Source organism: Oncorhynchus gorbuscha, linkage group LG26 (assembly GCF_021184085.1).
Source record: "Oncorhynchus gorbuscha isolate QuinsamMale2020 ecotype Even-year linkage group LG26, OgorEven_v1.0, whole genome shotgun sequence".
NCBI classification, from domain to species: Eukaryota; Metazoa; Chordata; class Actinopteri; order Salmoniformes; family Salmonidae; genus Oncorhynchus; species Oncorhynchus gorbuscha.
The window spans coordinates 33,053,604-33,075,501 of record NC_060198.1 but is presented as its reverse complement, the minus strand read 5'-3'; the positions used below and the strand labels follow the sequence as shown (position 1 = coordinate 33,075,501).

General features: G+C 43.0%; 1 protein-coding gene across 1 annotated transcript in view; it reads right to left on the bottom strand.

Moving 5' to 3' along the window:
- The window catches only part of LOC124015527 (rho GTPase-activating protein 27-like), a 29,918-nt gene that overhangs the window by 5,413 nt on the left and 2,607 nt on the right, over positions 1–21,898 (bottom strand). The window contains 6 exon segments of the mRNA XM_046330795.1: positions 78–200; positions 693–776; positions 885–1,094; positions 1,490–1,623; positions 1,625–2,051; positions 17,448–18,514. Coding sequence (XP_046186751.1) covers positions 78–200; positions 693–776; positions 885–1,094; positions 1,490–1,623; positions 1,625–2,051; positions 17,448–18,425 — 1,956 coding nt within the window. The 5' untranslated portion in view covers positions 18,426–18,514.

Sequence of the window (21,898 nt, the reverse complement as noted above, 5' to 3'; positions counted from 1 at the left end):
AACATCTGTTGCTATACCAACGGTGTGAAACCACCCTCAACGTCCCTGTCCATGCTCTAGGCTATCCAGCTACTCACGTTCTCTTCTTGGGAGGGGCCAAACTGAGCTGGGCCCATGGTGTGTCTCCAGTTCTTCAGAACCGGCAGACTGTCCTGGTCCACTCCATTCCTCACCTTGGGCAGACTGGATGCAACCGGGAGCTGAGAGGGTTAACAGAAACAAACATTTTAAATCAATCAATCAATCAATCAATCAAATTGTATTTATAAAGCCCTTCGTACATCAGCTGATATCTCAAAGTGCTGTACAGAAACCCAGCCTAAAACCCCAAACAGCAAGCAAGGCAGGTGTAGAAGCACGGTGGCTAGGAAAAACTCCCTAGAAAGGTCAAAACCTAGGAAGAAACCTAGAGAGGAACCAGGCTATGTGGGGTGGCCAGTCCTCTTCTGGCTGTGCCAGGTGAAGATTATAACAGAACATGGCCAAGATGTTCAAATGTTCATAAATGACCAGCATGGTCGAATAATAACAAGGCAAATAATAAAGGCCCTGGCCTATTTAATCTGAGGTAAGGGCACATTTGTTTCACCTATGTGCAGTACAGATTCACCCCATACAATGTCAAGCTCTTTGAGACCTGGTAAAAAATACACTCAACCATTTCTTGAAATTACAATATTGCTTCTCTTCACCTCTGCTGGAAGGTTCCACTGGGATTTGGAGCCGTCTCTCAGGTAGTAGTACGTCTTTCCTTCTTGATCCACAGACTTGAGCCACTGCCCGGATATACACACACACAAGACAAAACAGTGTATGACATACACTGCATGGTTTGTCAAACCACTACCCTTTTAAAGCACTAGACCTCCATTCAATACACTTACCTGCTCCTGTGTGCGTTCGCTGGTGAATACGGTCTTCCCATCTGCCTCCATGGAGCGCTTCCAGCCCGCCGGGACACTGTCCAGAATGGCCCGGGGTATGATGGCCTGTTTAGCCTGCGGAATTGTTAGGAGGTCTTTGGGGAACACCGAGGAGGAAGTGTCTGGAGCCTCGTGGTCTTCTGTCAGGTAGTCTTCCTTTGGGAGAGGGGGCTGAGGAACAGAAGATTTGTCAATGCTTTTAAGATGGAACTCAAACTGAGTGGCCAATTTATAAAAAGTTTATGACATGGTTCATAACATGCTAGCGATTCTGCTCAAATGGCAAACTTTCTTAGTAACTTGGCTAGTAACACTTTGAGAATGAACAGCAAAAAAACATGTGTATGCCATAGCAGGCTTAAGCCTTAACTAGCTAATGAACTAACAAAACAAGACTCCCTCAAGACCATGAAGCAGATGTTAATGCGCTGGTGTCTGACAGAGACTGCTTTAGCAGTCAACAATCCAACAACACTTTCCACAGTTCTGTATTTTAGAAGCCTTATCTGTTGATGAGCTTGAAACAATGGCCATATTTGTCAAATAAAGCAGAAGCTAACCCCTACCGGTCCTCTGTCTGGGAGCTTCAGCACAGGAGGCTCAGTAACAGGAGAGGAGGGGGCGATGGGCTCCGGAGCTCCCCAGGACGTGGCCCCAGAGGTGGGGTTATAGAAGTAGTTTCGACCGGTGGTCTCATCCAACACCTCTTCCCAGTTGGAACCCTGGGATGAGGCTGGGGACAGGGCCGGGGACAGGGCCGGGGACAGGGCCATGGACAGGCCCGGGGACAGGGCCGGGCGGGGACAGGGCCATGGACAGGCCCGGGGACAGGGCCGGGGACAGGCCCGGGGAAAGGGCCATGGACAGGGCCGGGACAGACAACGCCTCCTTGGGCAGCTCCATGTCTGTGGAGGGGAGGGTGCTGCGGGGGTCGGCCCAAGTGGTTTGGCCCGTGGCTGGGCGGTAATAGAACTCTTTCCCGCTGTCCTTGTCAGTGTGCACCTGCCATCCCTCCTGGGTAAGGGGCAAGTCAGGACTCAGAGCTACTAACGGCGGGGATTGTGGGATGTTTTTCTTCAGCTCGGTGACGTTGGCGTAAACAGCAGTGTTGGGGCTGGCATTTTCCACCTGGAGACAGAGATGAAAGAAAAGTCAGGTCAGTCATCAGGAATAACATGAGAAGGAATAAACGTTTCACCCCCAGTCCTAAATGGCCAGCGAGCCACTAGTCAATAATATCTTGTGCTCTATATGAACAGAGTAATGACTGCCTGCGTAGTACTACCTAAACTCACCTTATTTCTGGTGAAGCCAATGGCAGCATAAGCCCCTATGAGAACAATCTGTGAGAATCTCCACAACACAAAAGACAGGGGGGGGAAATGTTTTCTCTACCTGCACCTCCCTTTACTCCCATCAAGTAACAAAGCACTGACTTGGGATCAAATATCATTCTCCCAACCCCTTTGTTCAATAGGCTGAGTTACCCAACTCATCACAATATGCCCATTCTTACAAAGTGGACACATTTAAAGAGCTATATGTGGATCTCACTTTTGAGTAGGTTTTTTTTCTTCTTAAAAGAGCACAGACAACATCAACATTCAATTGTAAGCCTTTTTTTCAGTTTTAGAGGAAATGGCCATACGTCAGTAATATCTGCATCCAAAGAAGTGATCTGTCCCGTTAATGTCTTTCCCGAACCCTACATACATCTCAGGGGTGTGGAAGTGAAGAGCAAAACATCACATCTCAGACAGAGGAGATTTCCACCACGTGGAGTGGAGTAGACCACAGGGAGCTGTGTGGCAGACCGTTACTTCATAGACAAACACAAGCGCATTTCAACATGAGCCAGACATGATAAAAAGCTATAAAGACTGGGGAAGTTTGAATGACAACGCAGAGGATGTCACAGCTAAATACAGTACTGTAGGCCACATATACATTTGAGTAATTTAGCAGACACTCTTATCCAGAGCGACTTACAGGAGCAATTAAGGTTAAGTGCAGACAGATTTTTTTCACCTAGTCGACCTTTCGGTTACTGGCCCAACGCTCTTAACCTCTAGGTCTACTGTACCTGCCGCCCTCACATGTAGGCTACGTACTGCAGGAATACAATTCAATTCAATTGGCACAGACACAAAAATTAGGACAGGCTGAGTGAAATGACCATGAAGTCTTAGATTAGTGGTCATGAAGGAAAATACCATAATTGGGACGCACACCCTTAGGTACTTACCTGGGAGACACCCAGAAAAGTCACAAGCCTGTGCCTGAAGCTACGGCAAGTCTTGAAGATCATGTCGGTCATATTCCCTGAAAAAGGCACCTCTTCGAATAATGTAATGATCAAATATGTTGCATCCCATCAGGGGATATAACATTCTAACTAGTAGATCCAAAAGCAGAAGTATTGGCAAGGACATACCACAGGTTTTTCAGACCATGTACCAGTTCCTTCTTTTAATTACTACCTGGCTTGAAGGGGGGGCTTTTATTTATTTTTTAGCTTTGAATACATTTTTAAGAAACACTGAAAAAGCCAGAGACCAGGGAATAACTGTCTTCGTGTTTCCCAATTCGCACCTTGTAAAACAGACATTCGTCATTAAAAATAGCTTTAAAAGAAAAGCCTGGCTCAGAGGTAAGGTTTCTTTCGTATCGTCAAGACTCTTCTGTGTGCCACACACGGACGTACACTGGCCTGAACACACAGGCGGACTGTACAGACCTAAATACTTTCAAGAAAAACACAAATAAGATACATGGCTGGGTGGAGGGAGGGAGTCGGCTATCCAACTGTCATTTCCTCTCAAGATGGGCTAATGGACGTTTTGAACATAAACACACATCCCAGTTGGGACACATTGATACACACAGACCTCTATGCCTGAAGGTACTCTAACATCTAAAATAAAATACACATGTGCACAATGAGAGTATTAGTTCTGTGCTGGAATTATGCTGTAGGAGATAGCATGGATAGTGTTTCTTTGTGATGTGACGTCACCTTCTCTGAGACCTGAGGTGTTTGTCAGAAGCTGTGGTTCCCTGGTTTGGTGGTACCTAAAGCTTAACCCTTTGATAAGCGAGTCTGCCCACTGTTCATATCCTATGAACAGCTGGCATTGATTGTACAAAACATTAGGAAATCCTGCTATTTCCATGACATAGACTGACCAGGTGAATCTAGTTGAAAGCTATGCTCTCTTATTGATGTCACCTGTTAAATCCACTTCAATCAGTGTAGCTGAAGAGGAGGAGACAGGTTATTAAAGAAGCCCTGAGACAATTGAGAAATGGATTGTACATGTGTGCCATTTAGAGGGTGAATGGGAAAGACAAAATTTTTAAGTATGTGGTATGGTAGTAGGTGCCTGGTGTGAGTGTCACAAGAACTGCAACACTGCTGTGTTTTTCATGGTGAACAGTTTCCCATGTATCAAGAATGGTCCACCACCCAAAGGACATCGAGCCATCTTGACACAACTGTGGGAAACATTGGAGTCAACATGTGCCAACATCCAAGTGAAACGCTTTCAACACCTTGTCGTCCATTTCCCAACAAATTGAGTCTGTTCTGGGCAAAAGGGGGTGCAAATCAATATTAAGAAGGTGGGTATGTATGTGCATGACGCAACAGATGACAACATTATAAAAATAACTCCAGACTCTTGTACCAACATAATTGTTTTGTTATTCAAATGGTACCTCCGACAGACACACCCTAGCAACCACCTGGGTTACAAAGCTGCAGGAGAGAGGTTGATACTCACAATCCTAGAATCACTATACTGTCCTGCTTCATTAGACAGAGTAATACACGCTACAAATGACTAAACACACCTTGGGCAACGCAGAGCATGGGCAGCAGTAAATATGCAAGCAAAACTATAAACAAACACTCACTCACTTCCAGGTTTCGGTTAACACCACCTCATAAGTTCTTCTTTGTGGTTGGAGAGTTGTCTTTGGAGTGTGGCAGTGACCTGGCTGTGGAAAGCCCCAGTTTTTCTAAAGTCGATATTAATGAAGCTTAGCCTTCCCCTCTTCCTTTAAAGTAGCAACACAACAATAAGCTACAAGTGCAGGTGCGTGTAGCAGAAGAAACTAAAAATGATATTTAATAACGGATGCGTAATAGTAATAAAAGTGATTGTGGTGATGATTCTTTCAACCACCTGGAAGGACGCACATTGTTTCTTATGCGCTAAGGCCTCCAAGCTAAATAGCATACCAGCCTCCTCAAACCAAACGAAATGGAAAGGATACCAGAATGACTGGTTCACACACAGCAACGTGAACATCTTCTGCCAGTCAGCAATACCTGTCATGCCAACCATTTGTTTGGAGTCAAAGTGGATAATGGCAGTAGTGTGACTTTTTGTAATCTCTCTAGGATAGGCCTGCTGTCACAGAAGGAGAAGAGATATCACACCTTTACATCAGATTATATTCCTGGCTGCGTGTATCCAAGCAGGTTATGGTCAAGTATTAACTTTCTGCTTGTGACTCATTGTCAATGATTGATATCTACTAGCAATGGAAACCAAGGTGGCCTTCCTCCCTTGTAGTTTGACCCCTTCTCCCTGGCAGGGCTGGGGAAAACCTTGTCATGCCCGTCATCATCATATTATCACACTTACAATTACATCAAGCCTTTTGACACTGCATAAACAGGAACAAGGAAGTCAAGGACCATTTGAGATGTACATACTGTACCCAATGTGTCATTTATGATAATGTAGTTGCGTAGAATGTGACAGAATATTCGAGAAATTACAACTGATTGACACTTTACAGTTTAAAATGAACTACAACTGATTGACGCTTGATGGTTTAAAATGTACTATTGTAAAACCACTGTAGTGGAATAGAGATACACTGAGTGTACAATATATTAGGAACACCTGCTCTTTCCATGACACAGACCGACCAGGTGAATCCAGATGAAAGCTAGGATCCATTGTTGACGTCACTTGTTAAATCTACTTCAATCAGTGTAGATGATGGGGAGGAGACAGGTCAAAGAATGATGTTTAAGCCTTGAGACAATTGAGACATGGGTTGTGTATGTGTGCCATTCAGAGGGTAAATGGGCAAGACAAAATATTGAAGTGCCTTTGAAAGGGTTTTATGGTAGTAGTTGCCAGGAGAACCGGTTTGAATGTGTCAATAATTGCACCGCTGCTGGGTTTTTCACGCACAACAGTTTCCCATGTTTATCAAGAATGGTCCACTACCCAAAGGACATCCAGCCAACTTGACACAACTGTGGGACACATTGGAGTCAACAAATCTGTCGTTCTGCCCCTGAACAAGGCAGTTAATCCACTGTTCCTCGGTAGGCCGTCATTGTAAATAAGAATTTTTTCTTAACTGACTTGCCGAGCTAAATAAAGGTCAGAAACAATCAAATCGGTTGAGCCAGGATCCCTGTGGAACGCTTTCGACACCTTGTAGTCCATGCCCCGATGAGTTGAGGCTATTCTGAGGGCAAAAGGGGATGCAACTAAATATTAGGAAGGTGATCCTAATGTTTTGTACACTCAGTGTATATGGACAGATTGGAACTATATAAGAGCATAATCTCAGTCTCGCTTTATACTGTCTTCATCTTAACTCTTCGAACGCTCACTCAGTATTGACCTTAGAAATCAGATGAGGTGACTGAATGCTGCATGGCAGTGAGTGCCACATGGTTTACTGTTGATGTCCCTTTCCGTTCAATCAACAGTGGACTAACTCATCAATTCCTCATATTAATAAACTGAAGAAAAACCAGCTGACACTATCAAGGTTATGGACCCATATTCAGCCTGTAGATATTTAGAGTAATAGTAAGTAGCCTATAGAGCATGACAGAAATAACATATTTAGGGTAATAGTAAGTAGCCTATAGAGCATGACAGAAATAACAAATTTAGGGTAATAGTAAGTAGCCTATAGAGCATGACAGAAATAACATATTTAGGGTAATAGTAAGTAGCCTATAGAGCATGACAGAAATAACAAATTTAGGGTAATAGTAAGTAGCCTATAGAGCATGACAGAAATAACACATTTAGAGTAATAGTAAGTAGCCTATAGAGCATGACAGAAATACCCTATTTAGAGTAATAGTAAGTAGCCTATAGAGCATGACAGAAATAACATATTTAGAGTAATAGTAAGTAGCCTATAGAGCATGACAGAAATACCCTATTTAGAGTAATAGTAAGTAGCCTATAGAGCATGACAGAAATAACATATTTAGAGTAATAGTAAGTAGCCTATAGAGCATGACAGAAATAACATATTTAGGGTAATAGTAAGTAGCCTATAGAGCATGACAGAAATACCCTATTTAGAGTAATAGTAAGTAGCCTATAGAGCATGACAGAAATAACCTATTTAGAGTAATAGTAAGTAGCCTATAGAGCATGACAGAAATACCCTATTTAGAGTAATAGTAAGTAGCCTATAGAGCATGACAGAAATAACATATTTAGAGTAATAGTAAGTAGCCTATAGAGCATGACAGAAATACCCTATTTAGAGTAATAGTAAGTAGCCTATAGAGCATGACAGAAATACCCTATTTAGAGTAATAGTAAGTAGCCTATAGAGCATGACAGAAATACCCTATTTAGAGTAATAGTAAGTAGCCTATAGAGCATGACAGAAATACCCCCCTACAGAACAAGAACATCATGGTCTGGGCTAATGCATAATCACAATCTATACATGAGCTATTTTGCATCTGAGGGTCAAACACGGTGTATGTCAGAGGTCATTGACAAACGCTGTGGTCTATGTCATTTTCATATACAAATATACAGTATATTGACAAGATAAGTCAACTGGAGGAAGGTCATGTTTTCAAAAATGGAATGTGTGCTGAAATAATACCAGGTTATTGCCAGTGACCAAAATGAAATTTGATAGAAATGAATGCTTACTCTGAATCACTGTCATTTACACCACATGTATAATACATTTATTAAAACTGTTACAGTTAGTAGCTATTAATGCACATAAAATCCTATGTAATCAGACCATAACCTCAATCCAAATCTAAACAACAAATGGAGCCATCATCGACCATAAAAAGGGCAAATTACCTGTTTAAAGTTTGTTTGGTTAATCCCAGGATCAATGTAGAGTAGACTATCCTTCAAAAATATCATTTAGAAGATATAGACTTCAGTTGTCCCTTTATCCAGTTTTAAAGTACAGTATTCACCTCACTATTCCACACTGTACACTCACGCACTCCATGCCATGTCAGGTACGTTACAGTACAAGTAAAGCCACTGCCTAGCAGCAGCAAGTCTTGGGAGTGGTTGCAATGTTCCTCAGTTTAACCCTCTCTTGCCTGCATAGATCGCGAGTGCACATAATGCACAGAATGCAGCCAACACAACACTGATACCTTGCATAACTAAATATGAACATTTTAGAAAAGCACGCGTGTAATTGAGAAAGACTGAAGAGAGTATCTTTACTCAAATCGCCTGTTTACATTTAACTAATTAAATAATTATGCCAGGAGAGCATTTCAGGATTCAGGAGCTCTGCAAACAGTTCTGCTCAAAAACTTGAGTGTGTGTGTGTGTCAGTGTTTGTGTGCAGACTGGCGTGGCGTGGGGGCTAGCCTATTGGAGTGGAGTATGGAAACGTGTGTTTGTTTCCAGTTGTTTTGGGTGAGGCTTGCAGCCCTACAGTACAGGAAAGGGCTCCTCCTTTGTTTGTAAACACACAGCACAGCGGCCCAGTGGTGCTGCTAACTGGGTACTATGGCTGGGTGGGTGTACCTACTTTCTACCAGCATGTCACATGTGCAACTTTACTCCACACACAGAGACGTGTACAAAGCACTCCCTCGCCCTCCATTTTGTCAATCTGACCATAATTCTATCCTCCTGATTCCTGCTTACAAGCCAAACTCAAGCAGGAAGTACTAGTGACTCGCTCAGTATGGAAGTGGTCAGATGACACGGATTCTGAACTACAGAACTGATTTGCTAGCACAGACTGGATTATGTTCCGGGATTCATCCGATGGCATTGAGGAATATACAACATCATTCACAAGCTTCATCAATAAGGTCATCAACAACATTATCCTCATAGTGGCCGTACGTACATATCCCAACCAGAAGCCATGGATTACAGGCTACATCCGCACTGAGCTAAAGGCTAGAGCTGCCACTTTCAAGGAGCGAGACACTAATCTGGACATTTATTTGAAACCCGTTATGCCCTCCGACCAGTGGTGTAAAGTATTTAAGTAAAAATAAAAAAGTACTGCTTAAGTTACTTTTTGGGGTACTTGTACTATACTTTACTATTTATATGTTTATATGTTTAAATACTTTAATTTTACTTCACTACATTCCTAATGAATATAATGTACTTTTTACACCATACATTTCCCTCGCACCAAAAAGTACTTTTTACATTTTGAATGATTAGCAGGGCAGGACAATAGTCCAATTAACACATTTATCAAGAGAACATCACTGGTCTTCCTTACTACCTCTGAGCTAGCAGACTCACTAAACACACCTTTTGTTTCAAAATGATGTCAGAGTGTTGGTGTGTGCCCCTGGTTATCCATACATACATTTGCTTAATATAAGCAATTTGAAATTATTTATATTTTTACTTTTAATTTTGATACTTAAGTTTATTTTTGCAATTACATTTACTTTTGATACTTAAGTATATTTAAAATACTTTTAGACTTTTACTCAAGTAGTATTTTACTGGGTGACTTTAACTTGAGTCATTTTCTATTAAGGTATCTTTACTTTTACTCAAATATAACAATTGAGTACTTTTTCCATCACTGCCTCCGACGAACCGTCAATACAGGACTAAGATTGAATCCTACTACACCGGGTCTGACGCTTGTCGTATGTGGCAGGGCTTGCAAACTATTACGGATTACAAAGGGAAACCCAACCGCTAGATGCCCAGCGATGCAAACCTACCAGATGAGTTTAATGCCTTCTATAATCACTCTGAGGCAAGCAAACCTGAACTATGCATTAGAGCACCAGCTGTTCCGGATGACTGTGTGATCACACTCTCCTTAGCCGATGTGAGTAAGACCTTTAAACAGGTCAATATTCACAAGGCTGCAGGGCCAGATGGATTACCAGGATGTGTACTCAACGTATCCGCTGACCAAATGGCAAGTGTCTTCACTGACATTTTCAACCTCTCCCTGACCGAGTCTGTAATACCTACATGTTTCAAGCAGACCACCATAGTCCCTGTGCCCAAGAATGCCATGGTAACCTGTCTAAATGACTACCGCCCCATAGCACTCATGTATGTAGCCATGAAGTGCTTTGAAAGGCTGGTCATGGCTCATATCAACTCCATCATCCCAGAAACCCTAGACCCAGCACAATTCGCACACTGCCCCAACAGATCCACAAATGACGCAATCTCTATTGCACTCCACATTGCCCTTTCCCACCTGGACAAAATAAACATCTACATAAGAATGCTGTTCAGCATTCATCTCCATAGTGCCCTCAAAGCTCATCACTAAGCTAAGTACCCTCAGACTATAGACCTCCCTCTGCAACTGGATCTGGGGCTTCCTGGCGGACTGCCACCCGGTGGTAAGGGTAGGCAACAATACATCTGTCACGTTGATCTTCAACACAGGTGCCTCTCAGGGATGCATGCTTAGTCCACTCCTTTACTCTCTGTTCACCCACGGCTTTGTGGACATGCACGACTCCAACACCACCATTAAGTTTGTCAATGACACAATGGTGGTAGGCCCGATCACCGACAACGATGAGACAGCCTATAGGGAAGGGATCACAGACCTGGCATTGCGGTGCTAGAACAACAACCTCTACCTCAACATGAGAAAGACAAATGAGCTGATCGTGGACTACAGGAAAAGGGGGGCCCATTCACATTAACAGAGTTGTAGTGGAGCGGGTCGAGTGCTTCAAGTTCCTTGGTGTCCACATCACCAACAAACTATCATGGTCCAAACACACCAAGACAGTTGTGAAAAGCGCACAACAATGCCTATTCCCCCTTAGGAGACTGAAAAGATTTGTCATGGGTCCTCAGATCCTCAAAACGTTCTACAGGTGCACCCTCGAGAGCATCCTAACTGGTTACATCACTGCTTGGTGTGGCAACGCTACAGAGGGTAGTGTGTAAGGCCCAGTACATCACTGGGGCCAAGGTTCCTGCCATCCAGGATATCTATACCAGGCGATATCAGAGGATGGCCCTAAAAATGTTCAAAGACTCCAGCCACCCAAGTCATAGACTGTTCTCTCTGCTATCACACGACAAGCGGTACCGGAGTGCCAAATCTAGGTCTGCTAGACAGTTAATCAAATGGCCACCTGGAATATTTGCATTGACCCCTTTTTATGCTGCTGCTACTAGTTGTTTATTATCTATGCATGGTCACTTTACCCCTACCTACATGTACATACTACCTAAATTAGCTCGACTATCCTGTACCCCCGCACATTGACTCGGTACTGGTACTCCCTGTTTATAGCCTCGCTATTCTTATTGTATTGTGTTACTTTTATTTGTTTTTTTTGGGGGGGGGGCAGTTATTTAATTTTTATCCCCCTTTGTCCCCAATTTCGTGGTATCCAATTGTTACTATCTTGTCTCATCGCTACATCTCCCGTACGGGCTCGGGCGAGACAAAGGTAGAAAGCCATGCGTCCTCCGAAACACAACCCAACCAAGCAGCGCTGCTTCTTTAACACAGCGCGCATTCAACCCGGAAGCCAGCCGCACCAATGTGTCAGAGGAAACACAGTGCACCTGGCAACCTGGTTAGCGTGCACTGCACCCGGCCCGCCACAGGAGTCTCTGGTGCACGATGAGACAAGGATATCCCTACTGGCCAAACCCTCCCTAACCCGGACGACGCTAGGCCAATTGTGCGTCGCCCCACGGACCTCCCAGTCGCGGCCGGCTGCGACAGAGCCTGGGCGCAAACCCAGAGTCTCTGGTGGCACAGCTAGCACTGCAATGCAGTGCCCTAGACCACCCGGGAGGCCTTATTTGTTTAGTTTTAACAAATATTTCCTTACTTACTTAAACAATGTCAAATAAAGGGCTTGTAAGTAAGCATGGAAAGGTCTACACCTGTTGAATTCAGCGCATGTGACAAATACAATTTGATATGTATCAGAAACAGAGAAGAGTGCATTTATTGCTTAAGAGCTATAGAAAATGTTATAGTACTGTGAGTGAGACAGATGATCGAAAGCTCATTGAGTCATACTGCATGTTACATCCTGTCAAATATGTATGTTGCTGATTATACCTCAACCACAAAGCATCTAGCAGTTATTTATTCTCATGATGTTGCAGTCAGACACAGGCTACATTTAGAATGACTTAGCTATTAAGGCAAGAAAAAAAGTTCACACTCTCATGACTGTCTACACTTGAAGAGTTTTTTTCCAAAATGCTATATCCACCAATTGTTCACATTTGGGTTTTTTCATCAGAAGTGGTTGCTTATGGGTACCTTCATGTGTTTGTAAAATATTACTGTTTTCAGATTTTTATGAATAGATTTTAGTTGTGTATGAAAATGTGTTTTTTTGCTAAACGTTATACAGTATATCCATTGTTTAGCCGGAATGGAATGTTCACATCCTGTATATTTGACTGTAATATGTGGTTGTCTCACCTAGCAATCTTAAGATGAATGCACTTACTACAAGTCGCTCTGGATAAGCAATGACTAAACAATGTTTGTATATATTGATGTCACAAATGTATCATTTGTACATTTCTTTATACCAAATGTAGTTATTTGTTATATTTAAATGTGTAAAACCTAGCAGTACTAATTTATCTGGGACTGAGGCAGATATATAATATTTAGCAAAATAATATATATATATATATATGCCATTTAGCAGACGCTTTTATCCAAAGCAACTTACAGTCATGTGTGCATACATTCTACGTATGGGTGGTCCCGGGAATCGAACCCACTACCCTGGCGTTACAAGCGCCATGCTCTACCAACTGAGCTACAGAAGGACCACCATATATGATTATTTGTCTCTCTGAAATGAAACCATCAAGCGATAGATTTGAAACAAATACATGTCTGTCATTGAACAACCCCATGCCATGATTAGATAGTGAAAAAACACACCAATCTCTTTCTTTTTTAAAAACTCATACAGCTTGGGTGGTTTACAATAGTGCACTATCAGGTTAAGGGGTGCATACCTTGAATTATCTGGATACAGTCGTTATAAATGATGAATGGATTCTTCCTTATGTAGCTGCCCACAGAAGTTGACCAACTCATTGGCTGTCACCTTCTAAATATAGTGTCCACTACTCCAAATGTAATTGAATGATTCCATGCTTCTCAGCCATGATAAATGATTGTTTAATTCTATATGTCACCTACAGTTCGGCTTCCATATAACAAACATTATTGTTCTCCTGTGCTGTAAGTAGACCAAGTCACTTGACAAAAGGCCACAGAATCAAAAGCCGAAACCTAGGAATCACACAATGTTTCTTTTGTGTCAAACGCAAAGAGGTGAACAGACACAGAATGTGGCTGAAATCCAATCGGTTGTTATTGTGCAAACATGCATGGAGTCCTTTTTAGCGAGTGGCCATATTTTAAATACACTTCAGTTTGTTTCTTACTGGAACTCGGGCTTCTGTGTACCTGCTTAAACATAACAGAAATCAAACTGTGCAGGTGAGAATGAAGCAAATACCTCTAAAATAGTGGAGGCTGCTGAGGGGAGGACGGATCATAATAATGGCCAGAAGGGAGTGAACAGAATGGTATCAAACACATGGTTTTCATGTGTTTAATGCCATTCCATGAACTCCATTCCAGACATTATTAGGAGCCGTCCTCCCCTCAGCAGCCTCCACTGCAGTCTAAAAGTATTACTATGTTGATTAAAATGTAAACCAAGGTTACTAATCTTTGTGCCGGTTCAGATATTCCCCAGCAGTCTATAGGCATGTGGTGACTTGTCTCAGTTCTGCTCAAAATGTATTAAGTGACAACAAGTTTTCTAACGAGAAGTGTCAAAAGTTGAGTAGTCAATAAAAAGATAAGATATTGAATACATAGGATGGTTACGTGTGAATGACTTTACACAGACAGTAGGCAGGACAAAGAGCATTACACACATTCAATGGTTAACTTAACACTGGTGAGAATTTAAAACAGGCAGGCAATAATGACTCGGAAGTCAAACATTAAACTACTTTTTACTATATTTAAACTGCATTAGTACAGCATGAACTTTGAACTTACCCTGGCTCTATCTATCGCATTCTCAGTGTCATCAGATCACGAACTTCTGACATAAATGCCTGAGTATGTCAGAAGTATGTGAGTCTAGAGTATGTCTAGATTCTGAAGTACTATTTTCACAAGCATTTATTCAACATGAAAAATATTAACACAATTATCTCCAAAATACCCTTTTTATTTAGTTTATTTGTATTTTTACAAATTGGAACAATATACTCTTTAAACAATTTCCAATTTCCAGAGTGGCTCTCTGCTACTTTTAATGATATGACCCATTTTATACATAGACATTGACAATATAGGTCATTAACCAACCACAGCAGAGGGCATTCCCTTTGAATCTCTTAACCATCCACTGTGTTGGTGGTGCTCATAAAATGTATCATAACTTCAGAATTAGCAGAGTCCACTCTGGAAATGTGATGTACTTGTAGAATATATGTCCTTAAATTGACAAAATCAAAAAGGGTAGTTTTGAGATATTAATATTTTTAATGTTGAATAAATGAATGTGCACATTTTTATTTCAGAATCAAGACATACTCCATATGTTAGAGCACACTATAAAGGAGGATAATGGCACCAAGATGTTGTCTGTATCATGTGCAGTTCACAGATCATAGGGTCTTACGGGAGGCATTTATTGGTCTAAAAAGGGCCTAAAATGGCCACTTTCATCATGATTTTCTAAAAAAATGGTTTGTGATACAAATGTAAAAGCATGTCAAAACATCCTTCCTCTGAAGTTTCTATACGAGATCTGCCATAACGATCTCTTTGCAAGATTACACCCGCTGGCGTGGAATCGCCCACTGAACAACCCTGATCTAGATCCTCCCTAATCCCTCTCGTCTCTCCTACAATTTTCCTATTATCTGACCTAAAAACATGTTCATGCACTTTTAACAGCTCTTTAAATCACTGTGAATGTGAGTGGTATAACCAGAGAACTTTTACATTTTCATATGTTTGAAAAGTTGAAAAGCATCCTGGATTGATTCCCCTCTTCCCCTGGAGATAATAATCACCACTTCCTGCCGCCACGGCTCAAAAAAGCATATTCTCCGTTGACGTCACCTCAGCAGGGCCGCCCTGTAACTGACCCTCTTTTCCTTTGTCTTCCATTTTTTCCTCTGGCCTCCCTGTTTCATTATATCTGTGGCCAAAGCATTAAACGGACTGTCCACAACCTCATGACTAACGCTAAGCATATAGAACCTCGTGTTTCTCCAGACCATTGTGTGTGATGTCACTGGCAGCAGGGGTCATGCAGATCACCATTGTATTCCTGCTCTTTTTCCTTTGAACACACTTCCTTCACCACTATTGGCAATTGAGGAGTCACAGATTCAAGACTGAACTATAGATATAGTCTCCTGAGAAGTTGAACTTGTTCAAAGAATCAGTTGACTGCAACTTTCAGTGAAAAAGTCAAGTTACCAGACAGAAATACGGTAAACAAATCTCCTCCTGGAGTTTAAACTTGAATATTTCATTGCTTCGTGAACAACAGGTTAGACTAACAGTGAAATGCTTACTTACGGGCCCTTCCCAACAACGCAGAGAGAAAGAAAATAGAGAAATAATAGAAAAGTAAAACACTTAATAAGAAAAGTAATAATAAATACATAATGAGTAACAATAACTTGCCTATATACACCAGGTGCCAGTACCGAGCTGTCGGGAGCTTCATGAAATGGGTGTCCATGGCCAAGAAGCCTAAGATCAACATGCGCAATGCCAACCATCGGCTGGAGTGGTGTAAAGGTTGCCACCATTGGACTCTGGAGGAGTGGAAACGCGTTGTCTGGAGTGATGAATCACGCTTCACCACCTGGCAGTCTAAAGGACAAATCTGGGTTTGGTGGATGCCAGGAAAACGCTACCTGCCCCAATGCATAGTGCCAACTGTAAAGTTTGGTGGAAGAGGAATAATGATCTGGGGCTGGGCCCCTTAGCTCCAGTGAAGGGAAAACTTAACGATACAGCATACAATGACATTCTAGATGATTCAGTGCTTCCAACTTTGTGGCAACAGTTTGGGGGAGGCCCGTTTCTGTTTCAGCATGAACATTCCCCCTTGCACAAAGCGAGGTCCATACAGAAATGGTGTGTTGAGATCGGTGTGGGAGAACTTGACTCTCTTACACAGAGCCTTGACCTCAACCCCATCAAACACTTTTGGGATGTATTGGAACACTGACTGCGAGCCAGGCCTAATCAGTGCCCGACCTCACTAATGCTCTTGTGGCTGAATGGAAACGAGTCCCTGCATCAATATTCCATCATCATCTAGTGAAAAGCGTCACCAGAAGAGTGGAGGCTGTTATGGCAGCAAAAGTGGGACCACATTTTATTGCCCATCATTTTGGAATGAACTGTGTGTACATTTAATTAGGAATATTGTGCCTGATAAAAACAGTAGTAGCAGGGCATGTGATGAGACAACATCTTGTGCAAAAAGGGTCAATGCGGATAGTCCGGGTAGCTATTTGGTTAACTATTTAACAAACAATTTAGCAGTCTTATGGCTTGGGGGTAGAAGCTGAATATGTGGATGTTGCCAGGAACAACCTCTCAACATTTAGTTGCAGACAGTGCCTCCCTGTGGTATCTTAAGCAATGGAGGAAAGAAAATGTCCACCATCTGTGAACAGGTTCTTCTGCACCTTGCCCACAGTGTTACCTTGTCTGACTTGATATGCTATTCCAACTATTTGCTTGGTCTCTGTAATTGCTGTGCACAAAGTGAGACACCAGTGAGTGTCTGTCTATCTGCTTGCCTTGCTGTATAGGTCAATGGACAACTCCCCCAACCTTCCTCCCATTCTTACTTCCTTGAGACAGATGGTACGGAGTAACTGCCACAAAAGGAGGTCAAATTGTTCATTTTCATGTTTGTCCGTTGGCGTCTCACAATATGAAAACATGATGCATGCATTTTACCAGACTAATCCAACATGTATCCTATAATAACTAGCCACTTCCTATGGAAGGGCCTCCCAGATACTAAACTTCATGGGATAATATTACTCTATGAACTGTAAAAGGCCCCATAAAGACCCTATGTAATGTAGGGCCTCACCTTTAATCATCCCTTCATATGCGCATGCATAGTGTGAGGGAAAGTATGTGGCCCCAATGCAATCATATAGGCAAATCGCCCTGCAGGTTCACTACTTACAACTACTTTACAGATAATACTTTTACCTGTGTCTGTGTTGGAGATGGAGAAGTGGGAGCGATAACAGGTGTAGGTTCAGCCACAGCAGCAGGACTCACTGTCGGGGCCTTCTCCACTATTATAGGGGACTCATCCAGCTTCAGGTCCAATATGGATTCATAAATATTCTCAGAGTCCTCCTTGGATTCGTCCTCAGGCTCCACACTAGATTTCTCCTTTTCTCCCTCCTCCAGCTCCAGGGGACATTCCGGCTCTTTCAGAGGTTCCTGATGGGGAATCCCGCCACTGGTGACCTCGGCATCAGGAATGAGGGGCCTCTCCACTGGGATGGCCTGGGAGGGTCGGTGGAGGGGGTCAGCTGGGCTGAAGCTGGGGGCTCGGGGGTTCAGGGAGAGAGGATCCTCCACCGACAGGGAAGAGCCGAAGAGCACACCGGAACTCAGGCTTAATTGCTTCTTGTGTTTGGCACTATTGTTGGCTTGAGGCGAGGGCACTGTTAATGGAACCTCAAGGGCAACGTAGGAGTGAAGGCCCGGCATCGAGTCGTTCAGCCCGCCGCGCTTCAATGCCCCGGGAGACGGGTCGTGGAATTCTAAGGGTACGCCAAATGTGGACATGCGGTGCTCAGTCTTCTGGTGTCTCTTCGGGGAGCGGAGGCGGATAGTCACCTCATCTCCAGCCCTCGTTTCTGCCCGGTCTGGTACGTAGTGCTTTGGGACTGGCACTGGCACCGGCGCAGGAACCGGGACCAAATCGGGACTGGGTGGGTCAGCAAAGTCCAGCGGGGATGGGATCTCTGCGGGGAGCTCCTTGACATATTTAGCAGGTATATAGAAGGGCCTTGCTCGCTCGTTCTTCCTCACGTGCCACCAGTGGTCGTTGGTCTTGGCCAGCAGGATGTAGCGTTCGTTGGGCTTGATGGACACCAAGCCCCCGTCGCGGCCCGTGTACTCGTACTCAAACTCTACCAGCACCAGCCCCATGTTGCACACCAAGGAGGACATTGTGGCAGCGTGGTGGCCGTGGCAGTGTCCGTTGTGGCCACCCACCCCTCCCTTTCCCCAAGGACGGTCAAGGCTCCACTGCAGCCCTCCTAAAAGGGAACAAAAAATATATAAAAACTGGTTCACTACATTACTCATACTTTACAAAGGTATTGCATTACCTTACTGTTTTTAAATGTATATACATATACATATTGCAGTACACATGATCTTGTCACTATCAAATGCTAGTATATAACTATTTCTGTACATGGGAATGTGTACATTAGGTCATTCAAGTTGAAGCACCAACACTACAAAATATGTGTTCAGCAAACACAGCAGATCTCTCGATTGCCACGCCCCACGCCCATTGTCAACAGATACTGTTTAACTTCAAAGATACCCAGCTGCCAAGTGGTCAAACACACACTACCAGTAGATATAATAGTCAACCCCCTATAGCTCTATATCATGACAGCACATAGATCACTGCTTGTGACACATCTGGACATCTGTCAATCCAGCAAATGTGGAAATGACATGTCATGATAATGCTGTTCTCCATTTAGAAGTTCTTTAAGGAAGTCCTTTAAGGAAGTTGGTTGGAATGCATCTGATTTGGTTGATATGCATGTCCATTTTAGGGCTTAAAATGTACTGTTTTAAGCCCTAAAATGGACAAGTGTTATGTCATGAAAAAAGCAAAACATGTCATATGTTCCCTTTTAGCTTTCCTAAACGATTGTTCTGACTATGCAAGTCACCACATTGTGTTAGCCTGTTAAGCTAAACCCTAGGTATTACCTTGGGGAGCCAATGCAAGTATTCAGGTCTCTGGCAAGGTTACTCATCACACAAGTGTAGTCACCTCTTGTTGCACTGACTAACTAGTTTGGTAGAGTATAATGTTATTTGGTAGAGGATAATATATGCCATTTAGCAGACGCTTTTATCCAAAGCAACTTACAGTCATGTGTGCATACATTCTACGTATGGGTGGTCCCGGGGATCAAACCCACTACCCTGGCGTTACAAGCGCCATGCTCTACCAACTGAGCTACAGAAGGACCTGGATGATATTTTCACGGTGTTGGTCATTGTAAATATTACAGATTTTCCTTGAATGGTGAAAAATCACAGCACCGGAAGCCTTTCCTAAGCTTTAAACATCCTATAAATACCTTCTGTCTCTCCTCTCCTCTGCGTGCTGTTTTGTCCCAGTCAATCATTTGGCTAACCCTTATTTTTAGGACTTTAATGAATATCTGCATTGCTTGATTTGCGAGTGTGACAGTTTAGTGGTAGTTCCTTCCTCTCTTTAGGGATGGGGCGTACACAAAGAGAGAAGCAGGAAAATGTCGTGTTCTTCTCAGCAACATGCCAAAATATATCGTAACACCAACCAGTCCGTGGCGGGCCAGACATCATGAAACAGGATGTGCTCGTGATGGAAGTCGTTCCTCATCATAGATCTGGGAGCAGCATACCCTACACTAATACTCTAGTACTAACTGTAATCCTTAGGGCTCAAAACTGACCTTAGATCAGATGAAAAGTCACATGCATGCACATACAATGCACACACACACACACACACACATATGCGTAAACAGACCTCACACACAATAGGAAAATGACATATCCATTCTGACATCATAGCCTGTTTTGGTATTGTCTAAGAGTAGCTTACTGTGACGTGTCAAAGTGAGAACAAGTTGACCTCTCTCCTCAAGGCCAATTCAGAGCAGTCAAAACATGTCGTCATAGAAACCAAGTGACCCCTCTTTCTCTCACATCTTGAGAATATCACACAGACACACACCCACACACATATATGTCTCTCTTATCTCAGACCACAACGCTAAACCACACACTGTCTACCACTCAAGGAAACACAACTCTATTTAACCTAAGGGAAAGGGTGGTATTTGCCTATTTCAACACTGAAAATTAAAATACATTGCACTTGTATGCTTTTTCTATGTTTTTATGTTAGTATTCTCAATTGCAGGTAGATTGAACAGCTTTCTTCATTATTACTAATGACTGATACTGCATACTGCATACTGCTTGCCATTGTGTGCAGGCCCAAATACCAGTAGTCAAACATAATGAGTACTCTAACACTACATAGCATACACCATGTCCTTGTACAGGTGTCTCCTCTCAACAGATTTGTCTTACACACCAACTTCTCTTAGAACAACACAGTGCAGCTTGAGCAATTCCCATAGACCAGTAGAACAGCCCACAGAGCACGTCTGCCAATGCTACAACGTGTGTGGCTTGTATTTCTAGTCTAACCTGATTCTATTACATGATCAGAAGTGCTCACTGCTCAGGTAATTAATTTGTGACGAAGGACTGACAATCAAAAATAACTTTGGGGGGGGAGAGGGGACAAGGCAGGGCTAGTCATGTGATATATCCTTTCTGTGTCTGTCGCTGCAGTGGGAAGAAAGAGGGATGAGAGAATTTAGAGAAAGAGAAAATGAGAGAAAGAGGGTTTAGAGATAAAGAGAGAGAGGGGAGAAAGATAACCCTTTATCCCTCTCTACTTTGTTTACACTGTAAACACTGGCCCCTTTCAGCTCCACCTCTGCATAGAACCTGTAGAGCCACTCCCATCATTCACTCCAACCTAACAACAAAACTGACTAACAGACTGGATGACATATTAGATGGGTCTCCAGTGCAATGCAATGCATTTCAATTGAATAACCTACACCATTCCATAGTCATTTTAGGCTTTGAGGATATTTTGTGGATTATCTATTCAGAGTCAGACCTACATCTGTAGCAGCCGAGCCATCCTCCCTATATCACTGACAACCTGCTCCAGCATGCCCGAATAGCAGAGTGGGTCCTCTGCAGAGGGCAGAACCACCACAGCCTGAGAGAGCAGAGGGTGGAGACGAAGAGAGCGGAACAGCCCAGCCTCCGCTTCTACACTGAACAGAGGGAGGGAGTTGGCCCACCGGAATGGCAATCCTGTGGTTTACCAAAGGAACAGAAACCCAAGAAGGGAGCGCCTAACCCGGCTCCAGAGATAAAGCCACACAAACTCTCAGTGCCAAGCTCACTGCTCATGTATCCATATCTCCTAACATGACATAACAAATAGGGCTTTGTGAAAATGCAGGGTTTCATAGGATTGAACTAGGGCGCTTCTAGTAGAGAAAAATAACCTGTTTGACGACTTGATAACATTTCAGAGACTCCCTCCCCCTGGGAACGGACAGAAAGGGAGAAGAATGATCGATATGCTCAATGCAGTGATTCATCATGTCAGTGCAAGTCAGAAAAGAGTGCCCGTCCCAGCAAACTTTTTCTGGGACTCAAAACGTTCCCAAAGTGTTTATAAAATGTTTTCAGAACAGATTCTGTACATTGTTCTTGCCTTTCACTGTACCATTTCAATCACACACATGTATATATTTCTTACAATGCACAATGTTTTCATAACTTTATCAAGTGTGATTGTAGACCTT